The sequence below is a fragment of the Nelumbo lutea genome, chromosome 1 (genome assembly GCF_056320005.1).
Source record: "Nelumbo lutea isolate HS-2025 chromosome 1, American lotus-T2T, whole genome shotgun sequence".
Taxonomy (NCBI): Eukaryota; Viridiplantae; Streptophyta; class Magnoliopsida; order Proteales; family Nelumbonaceae; genus Nelumbo; species Nelumbo lutea.
This window is the reverse complement of record NC_142684.1, coordinates 217,282,025-217,291,845: the sequence shown is the minus strand read 5'-3', so window position 1 is coordinate 217,291,845 and position 9,821 is coordinate 217,282,025. Positions and strand designations below refer to the sequence as shown.

At 37.8% G+C, this 9,821-nt stretch overlaps 1 protein-coding gene across 1 annotated transcript; it reads right to left on the bottom strand.

Moving 5' to 3' along the window:
• Positions 1-2,031: 2,031 nt before the first annotated feature.
• On the bottom strand, positions 2,032-9,076 carry LOC148881014 (protein NLP6-like). The gene is made up of 5 exons (XM_088963204.1): positions 8,300-9,076; positions 6,761-7,332; positions 4,475-4,522; positions 3,442-4,372; positions 2,032-3,332 (listed from the first exon to the last, which is right to left on the bottom strand). The coding sequence occupies exons 1-5, from the start codon at positions 8,640-8,642 to the stop codon at positions 2,185-2,187; spliced, it is 3,042 nt and encodes a 1,013-aa protein (XP_088819330.1). The 5' UTR covers positions 8,643-9,076; the 3' UTR covers positions 2,032-2,184.
• Positions 9,077-9,821: the final 745 nt, after the last annotated feature.

Genomic DNA, 9,821 nt, shown 5'->3' with positions numbered 1-9,821 from the left:
GAAACTTATCAATCAACCCACTTTCCAAACCCGAAGAGCATTGTTGTTGCAAATGCAAAACTGGGAGATTGAGAAAGATGTGTCAGAATGGGTTGAGTTATGCAACTTGGTCACTCTCCTTAAAACTACATTTGCCCCTATGAGTGCAAATTTGCCACCAAGATAAAACAGCCCATAGGCTGCTAGTAGGCGTGCACTCGCTACTCAAATCCCCACGAATCACCAAAGAGAGGAAAATAAGACAGACAAACAAAGGACTATGATTTTTTTTTGTTCTAAATCACTCAAATGGACATAGATGTACCCTTTTAGAGAAAAGTCTCTCTAGAACGACACCCACTCAAAGAGACAGAGAGCTACAAAACAAACAAGTAGAAGAAGAAACATTTAAAATAAACTTCAAAATACAAAGGTCAAATCGGTTTAAACCAATCAAAGGCAAAAAAAAAAAAAAACATTTCAGTGTGGTGCATGCATACATGTACACGTATATGTACACGTGCACCCGCAACCCTTACCCTCGCTCATGCCTTGACCCGACTCGGCTCAGCGTACGCACGTGTGTGAAAAGCACCCTCAACCCCCCCTCACATACATGTAAAGATATATATTGCTCTCCTCCTATGGGTCCTTATGCATAGGGAGAGCAATCCTAGTAATAAACTCCAAGCCAATTCTTTTCCCAAGCAATATGGAAGAAGAGTCTTCTACCTACATGCAAGAGGAGAGAAAGAGAGAAAAAGACAAAAAGCCAAAACAAAAAAAAGAGAGAGAGGAGATATTCTTAAAATTTTGAATCTCCCTCTAACAAAATTGAACACAAAGGACAAAAGATTAGTAAATAGCAAATACACAGCTTGCTCAAACCATATAAAGGGAGATGAGCAACACCAAAATGGCTCTCTTTGAAGAGCCTTACAAGTGTTTGTCTTCAACTGAATGATGGATTTTTAGGGTAAATTATAAATACGTACCCCAAAATTTGGAGGTAATGGAACTTAAGGGCCTGAACTTTTAAGTGTGACATTTTAGTGCCCTAAACTTTTAGAAATATATGCTTGATTCCAATTATGTTAAAACTAATGTTGTGGTTGGGATAAAATTACAAAAAAATGCCCATATTCAGTTTTTATTTTTTTCCCAGTTTGTCCTTCCACTTAAATGTTTTTATTCTTTATTGAAAAGAAGTATAGAGATGGATTCACATGGAAAAAAAGAGTAAAATAAAAGTTCAGTGAGCAAAAGAGAATCTAAACATGGGCATTTATTTGATTTTGCCCTCAATGTAATGTCAGCTTTAAGAAAATTGGACTCAAGTGTACACCTAAAAGTTCAAGGTACTAAAGTGTCCCACTTCAAGGTTTAGGCCCTTAAGTGTCACAACCCCCAAGTACAAGACACCTATTTGTAATTTACCCTTCTTTAATAAAAACTATGAATCCAAAGGAAATTCCCTAGGTTTCATAGCAAACAACAACCATCTTTCACTAGAAATTGTCTATAATCTTTATAGAAAATGTATAAACTTCATTTAAAACATAGAAAATCAACATATTCATGAAAAAAAAATGAAAGAAAGAAAATAAACTTCACAAAATAGAAGAGCTGAATCCCTATTTTTGTCATAGGAATCAATGTGTTGATTGTACAAAATTTGTGTTCTTCCTTGCTTATCAGTTCAGGTTTTGAATTCTTCGAGAGTTCAAGACAGCATACATGTTGGTTGAACCCTAATAAACAGGAAACTGGTATTTTAACTCATAAACTGAACACTTTGGTTAAAAAATGTATGTTTTATTAAAAAATAAAAATATAAAAGTATCAAGAGCACCATGTACAAAATACCATGGTAATTAAGTGAGGTTACCCTCCATGAACACCTTTTCACCTTGATAACAATGTCCAATAGGTGCAACTTATACGGCTATAACTGATTTAAGCCCAAACGAATTGGATTGCCCAGTGGATGGAGGAATCTAGCAAAAGGACAGTTATAACTTGCAAGAAAGAACGTAGTCAACGACTAAAAACTAGCACAAGGAGCATAGTTTTATTTCTCTAATCCAAATATGATAATATTTTACAACAATAAGGCAGGTTTCCAAAACAAATTTACCATTTGGCCTGCCTAGTACACTATAATTTACAAGAATTGTATGACAATTTTACCTACTTTGTGATTACTTACCCTCCTGAGCTTTCACAAGAGCTCCCAAAGTTGGCAGTTATATCCTGCACTGAAAGTCTGATCATGTGCCCACCTGACAATTTTGAGATGTCCATGCACTCATGCAAATCCGCATCACAAGCTAGTAAAACCCGCTCATGATCATCATCCAGATACTTGATCTCGAATGTACCCACTTCCAACTTCAGCCTCTTGGCCACTTCCTCCTTCAATTCAGCCACACCAGAAGTCAAAGAGAGCCTAAACCTTATTATATCTTCTTTATAAGCAGCTTTAATAGTCACATTCCTCACATCTTGGGTATGTGGCATTGTGTGACTCAGGGGAGGTGCAACCTGCTGAGGGGCTTGATTAGGACATAGAGGATTTGTCCGACTAGATTCTGGGATCCGCTCATCTAGACAAGTCTCAGGTGCTGTAGTACAGAGGTTTCTCAAATCTTTTGAACTTCCTGCATCCTCAATTAACATTCCACCAAAAGGTGTTTGTGGCAGTGTAGTTATATGAGCAGAAGGGATAGAATATGCAGCTGATAGATTTAGTTCTCCATTGGGTTGAGACACCAACACAAAGGAACCACATGTATTTATCCCTAGTTCCTGGTTAGATGTAGTGCATGGATCATTTAAAGGGGATGCTTCAGTTGCAGGGCTACTTTGGCATGATCCATGAGAAGTAGGGTTTCCAGTGCTCTCTTCCCCTGAACCACTTTTTGTTCTTGATCCATTAGGAACCTTAGGAAAGCCCAAATGAGGCATGCTTTGCTGGTTGACGAGTTCTTGATGAGCTAATAATCTGCCTCCTCCAGGTATTTGATCCTCTTTATCTCCATTCCCATCACCCTCTGCTGTCTTATTTACTGGTGATTCTCCATCCTTTGCCCGATGAAATATCAAGGGCTTAGAACTTGGTGAATGTGGTTGATTGGATCCTTTCAAGCTAACAGGCCAAGAACTAGAACCAACAGCAATAGGAAGTGGACTTGTTGCAAGAGAAGTTAGTGAAAATGTTCCATCAGCACCTTGGACAGACTCAATGACACGTTTCAACTTCGAAAGAGAACGATTAACCTTGTTGATCTTGCGAGATGGCCACCTAGAGATACCATGCTGCCTACAGATGCGTTTCATGGTAGTCGGACAAACTGCAAAATGAAGGACATCAACAAATCCATCTTTATGAAAGAGTTCAATACATTTGAAACACACAAAATTTGAGTAAAATTGCAGCAATTAGCAAGTGTATAGTCTTACTGCCCAGGCTCTTTGCAGCATCTTTCAGACTCCCAGCAAAATATTGTTGGAGAACCTCTAGACTAATTGATTTCTCTGTCTTACCATACCTTCTTTCCAATGGTTTCTTCATGCCTTTATCAGGTACAGAAAGTGTGGAGTGGGTTCCATCTGTTTTAAGAACATTCTCTCCATCCTTCTGACCATCAATTTCCACTATGCTCTGCTGTTCTTGTGAATCTTGATCCAATTTCTCCACCCCATTTGGCAAGTCATTGTTTCCCACAGGAGTTTCCATTGCAGAGGATATTTTAACACCTTCAAGTTCCAGATTATCATCTGCAGATATTTTAATAATTTCAACAGATCTTTCTTCTTCCAGTCCTTTCCCAGAGGCCACTTTCAGGCTTCGGAAATGCTGCTTCATACTTCCCAAAAGAGAATCCAGTAAGGCATCTTGTTCTCGACTGTCTGTGATGCTAGGGGGCAGGAAAAACTCGAGAATGTAATCATCACTCCCTGTGTGAGTACTCCGTAAGCAAACAGCAAAGCAGCTGGTTAACCCAAACATGCGTGCATAGTGTACCAGGGGGTATTCGGTTTTGCTGAATTTGATGATATCTCGAGAAAAACATGACCCATGAGATAAAAATGCTCTCCCAGCTACTCCTTGTCCCTTCTGCAAGTGGTGCTCTGTACATGCCTCATGAAATCCCCACATGTGTGCATCCACAACATAAAATGCTGCATCAGTTGTAGACATGCAAACTTGCCCCATGCAACTTCCATAAAAACTTGTGCAACTCTTCTTCATACCACCACCATAGGCTAGAATATTGTGATGCTTGCATGGAACCCAAGTTTGAGCCAGAGGCAATTTATGGGTCTCACACACTACAGTTAATATCTCTAGGATTTCAGCCAGGGCATTTTGGTGACCTTCATTACAAATCTGGTTAAGAAATGCAGCCAAGTACACAAGTGTGAGGAAAAAGAAGATAGAAAATAGAAAAAAAAAAAAAGTAAAAACATGCATTCATGAAGTTGCATGTACCTGTATATTTTGATGATCCAGTACTTCAGAACTCTTTAGATTTACTGCCTGCAAAAAAGCTGAAGTTGCATTACATACATGGAAATGAAAGACAAAGAAAAATACACATCCACCAAAAATGGGACAAAACCAGAAGGAAATATTAGGTATGATTCTTTAGTACTGAGTGTACGCCTTTTCCTTCATTTCTATAAATTAAAATAATTATTTTTTTGAAAGTATAAATTAAAATAATTATAGTTATACTTCAGCTCTTTCCCCCAGAATGAAGACTGTGCTGAAGAAACAGGAAAAACGGTAATGTATGCCAAGTGGCTCAGGCCCAAGATCATGTGAATCCCAAGGATACTAAAAGAAAATGGTGTAAATGGTAAACTACCATGAAAAGCAAGTAAATCCTAGGAAAAAAAATACTTACAAAAGAAAATGGCAAATGCCAGAAACTAGAAACAAGTAGCATTCAACTATCCTGGAGGTTAGAATGAAATGACCCACAATCACAGCTAAGCCTTTTTGACCTAGCAGGAAGTAGCATTCAAAGATCCTGGAGGAACACCTCAACTCAATTCAACTAAGCCTTGTTCCAACTATATGAGATCAGCTACACAAATTCTGTTCTGCCACTCCACACTGTTTAGTACCACATCCATTGTTAAATCATGGGCCTTCAAGTCATTTCTAATTACATCAACCCATGTCCTTTTAGGCCTTCCCCTAACTCTTCTGGACCCTTGAACTGCAACAGCACTTCTTTTCACCAGTGCCATGGATGGTCTTCTCTGCACATGACTAAACCATCTTAACCTACTTTCACTCATTTTATCACCTACTGAGGTTACTACTCCAATCCTATGCACATATTTCTGGTCTCATCTTTTCAGTTTTTCTACACATCCATTAATAAATCATAACCCTCAACCAAGAAATACAGATCTTTGAATTACGATCACTTGTTCACATAGAGGACTTACCAATTTTGTTAAAAAAATTACCTAGTTTTGTTGTATGATAGTACACAACTTTGAATTACAATCACTTCTACACCCAGGCAAGGCAAGCTAATACATTTTATGCTGCTCTAAACTTTATATTACATTCTCGCTCTTGGCTGACTGGAAACTGGGAACCAACCTATTTATAAACATCTCTTATTTCTCAATGAGTCCATTGTTCACCTTTTAAAAGTGTAGAGAGACTGGGCCAAGTGGGCCCTAGTATTTGTTTTATGTTTAAGTAGTGTTTTATTTATTTTATGTGTTAATGGGCCTTTTCTTTATGGGCCTGTAACTCCTTTTTAATTTCTTTTAAGTTATTGCTTAGTTGGCCGCCCACTTAAGGGCAGACATGTAATTAGCCTAATTAATTCAGATTAATAAAAGATTAGTGAAGGGAGGGAGGAATCCATTGAACTCTCTTCTCCTTTCTCTTCTTCTTCTATTCTGCTGTAATCTTCTTTTCTCTTTCTTTTCTGCTACAACCAGTATTTTTCTATCAGATTTGAAGGACAGGTTTACATCTAAAAGTTAACAGTCATCAAAATGAATTCTTGATTGCAAGGGGGTTACAATTATGCAGTCAACCAACCATATAGCATACAGGTGATTAATCTTCAATATCTGAAATCAAGAATCCCCAAAAATTACTGATTCTATAGACATACAAACTCAAATGGAAAGATTCAAATGGGGGCAAAGGTGTCCTGTTTAAAACTGAATTTTGATGGGAGAGTAGTTTAAGAAACCCAGGGCCTTTTGGGATTGGGGGTGTGTTCAGGAATTATTCTAGCTTTGTTTTCAAGCCCAATTGGAGAAGGTAACTCTCTCAGAGCTGAGATCTTTGCGGCTTTGGAAGGAATTCAAAAAGCTAGAGATTTGGACATCAGAAGATTGGTCCTTGAAGGTGATTTGGAGGTGGTGGTTGGACGGCTAAAGGAAGACAATAGTAGCATGTGGAGCTATAGCAATGAAAGGAAAAAATTTAAATGGCTTGCTAGGGACATTGAGGTGAACTACAGCTGGGTGAAAAGAAATGGCAAGTTGCCAACTCACTTGCAGATGGGTTAGCAAAGCAAGGGGTGAATAGGGTGTCTTTGTTTGGGGCTAATTTCTAATTCCTCTTTCTTTGTAATTTGATGGTGGAGAGTTAAGACATTTTACCATCCCCCTCTCTGGTAATTAATTCTTCTATCTTTAATAAAGCTTATTGCTATTGATAAAAAAAAAAAGAGGGAAAAAACGAAAGAGAAAACTACAGAACATCACATAAGGAAACTAAAGAGAGACCAACCTCAAGAGCTTTGCAGACTTTATCAACTTCAGGAGCGTAATTAATCTTTTGTGATGTCATTATAAGCTCAAGAACACCAACACAAGACTGCCTAGAAGGTTCAAATACTGGCAGAGCCAGGGTTCCCTGAACATTGTAATGAAGTGCATGACTAAGACGTGGGTACTCCTTGCTGCTATAATACTGAACATTTGGAGTCCATTCAGGCAACTTTTTCCTGAAAACACGGCCAGGAAGCCCCAAGTCTCCATCATTCTCTCCATCCACAGAAAACTTGTACATCAAAGAAACCGTTCTGTACTGAAGAAGTCCATTGCTATTTGGATCAAGAACAAAAGGTTGTCCAGAAGTCGTGAGCACATACTGGCCACCATTCTTTACAGGTGCCCAAACCTGAGCTAGAACATGTTGTTCCGTCAATTCTTTGAAGTACCGAAGTGCCTGCATCATCCTCTCTTTGATCACAGAATATCCATCTAGATTCTCTTGTAGTGGAATCAGAACAGGTGTAGGAACATGTCTTCTTTTATCATCATTCCCCGTGATATTTCCAGTTAAGGAATCAGGATTAACTGGAATTCATCAAAAAAAAACCAGGATTAACTGGATAATGTGAAATTCTCAAATGAGAAGCAAATAATTGAAGTAAAAGGTTGTAATTGAGTGAAAACATATATTGCATTTTGAAAATGTACAAAGTATAACAAGTAAAGTAAATAACAAATTGATGGAATGTTAAAACTTATCAATCAGAACGGAAAAAATGAATGATTTTTTATTTTGTGAGAGGGAAAAAATAAATTTCTGAACATTATTGGCAAGGAAAGTTACCAAATGGAAATGCATTTTACTCAGAACTGAATAAGAAAGAAAGAAAGGTGGAAAAGGAAAAGAAAAAAGTTCATAGAATGAAAAAGACTTCCGATGAAGTCCTTCGCAGTTGCAGTGCAGAAGTTATTTTCTGAAAAGACAATAAAGAAAATTCTCCATTTCTAACCCAACATAAAGAAAATTTGGGGTGAGGAATTAACAGAAAAAGGACATTTTCTCTTAAAAAACAACACTAGCCACGTGAGAGAGGCCAGAAACAAAACTGTATGAGCTTTCAAGAAATAATCAAATGGATATCTTCCAAAAAGACTTTTAGTGGTCGAAACTCATGAAAATTGTAAATTAAGCAAAATAAAGTGGCATTTCATTCACAGAGTCACGGTTACTATTGTAATATGAAAATTCCCATTTTTTTGGAAATAAAAGTTACAGCAAATAGATAAATTGAGTCCATTAAAACATCTTTGGCTAAGTTATTCTTCAACCCCTACCAAAGAAAAAAGAATTCTTAGCAAAACCAGATGACATACAAATATACAACCACAAGATATGTAACAAAAATTCTTAGCAAGGCATCCTGACTTACAAAAACCCAACAAAACCAGCCGTGAAATCTAACACCATGGAACAGATTTTTCACATAAACGTTGCAGAATTGGGACGAAATAACGAGTCACCTAAATGAACAGAAAATCTAGATAAACTTACATGATGAAATAGGTTTAGAGTGATCGACAAGCCGAGGACCTCCGGGAAGAGAGGAGTTGGGATGATTGACGCCGGATTTGTCGTCATCAGTATCCAACAAGGCCCACGAAGGAGAATAGAGCTGCTCAGAAGACGAGAACAGAAGTGGGTTATGAGACGGCGAAACCAAAGGGAGGAGAAACGGTGACCCCGGGTTGGAGGCAAAAGGATTCTGATCAAACGGCCAGGGGGAGTCGAGATCGAGATAGAGATCGAGGTCCATGATGGAATCCCGCTCGACCGTTGGAGGGAGCTCCGTCGACTTGGGAGGCAAGGATGGATTTTCTTCCTCTGATTCAGACATTACGTTTTCTGTCAGAACTCTGAAAATTTTCACTTTCTACTTCGAAATTCGACTCATCGAAAACCGAAGAGGGACGATAGGAGCAGCATTTGATTCTTGGAAACTGCCACTTTTAATAATTGATAGGGTTTGTAGCCTTGTTTATTTCCACTTGCAATAATTAATAAACAATGCAAGGAAAAAAAAACGAGCAACACTCCAATGCTGCGGAGAACAGAAATTGTAGTGATTTTGCACAAACGTCGAGCCTACCAACGAGCCTATTTACAACACACAACAACCATACACCAGGAATATCTGTTGTAATTGATAAGGAGATGTTCACGATGTACGGTTATAGTATAATTTTGTGAGATGTGCGTGCGCTTCAGGTTTCATGCTCTGTGGTCTTACTGGTGGTGGTAATAAACTGATAACTAATAGCTCAGCAGCAACTATTCCAGGGGAGGTTTAAATGTATCTCCCACAGATAGACCGATAGACATAGAATTAGCAGCTTACATAAACTTAATCTAATTTTATCAGCTTCACTAGCCAGCGCACGTTGAAACTGTTTGACAACTACCAAAGAATCTAGGAAATTATATGAAGGTAAAGAAAAAAGAAGCTTCACTATTTTTACAATTACTGTGGTATATATCCAATTTAAAAAGATCCCTAAACCTAAACAATTCATTCTAGCTCAATACAAGCTAACTTCCAATAGCTTAGGTAGGCTTTGGGATGGTAAATTTGGTCATTGACTTTCATCTATGTTTACGCCCACTGTTCATGTTCAATTCATCCAATTTATACCTTTAATTATGTAAAGGGATTTAAGAGGAGAGAATGAGGGATTAATGGGAGGAGGGGTTACAAACATTAACCATTGAAGAGAGAGAGAGAGAGAGAGGGGGGGGGGGGATGTTAAAGAAAATTAAGGGTTCATTTGTTTCATAGGATAAGAGGTCTGGAATCAGAATCAGCTGAACCGAATCAGAATCTGATGAGGACTTTATTATGATTATTTATATTTTTAATTTTAAAAATAAATAAACCCTATGTGTAAAAAAGGAAATGAAAAAGATGTTTGTAAGTGCAATGAGAAAACTCCTAACTTCCTCTTTCCACTATATCTATTCTACTAGTAAGGACATATGCCATGCAGAAGCTTTGTTAAGTAAAATTGATCCAGAAATA

What these genes read in the sequence shown, in the direction of transcription:
- LOC148881014 (XM_088963204.1), bottom strand. Translation starts at nt 8,642, where the DNA reads ATGTCTGAATCAGAGGAAGAAAATCCATCCTTGCCTCCCAAGTCGACG. An exon ending in CTCTAAACCTATTTCATCAT is followed by an intron (nt 7,333 to 8,299) that starts GTAAGTTTATCT and finishes GATGAATTCCAG; the next exon opens with TTAATCCTGATTCCTTAACT. An exon ending in TGCTGCAAAGAGCCTGGGCA is followed by an intron (nt 3,333 to 3,441) that starts GTAAGACTATAC and finishes TTCATTTTGCAG; the next exon opens with TTTGTCCGACTACCATGAAA.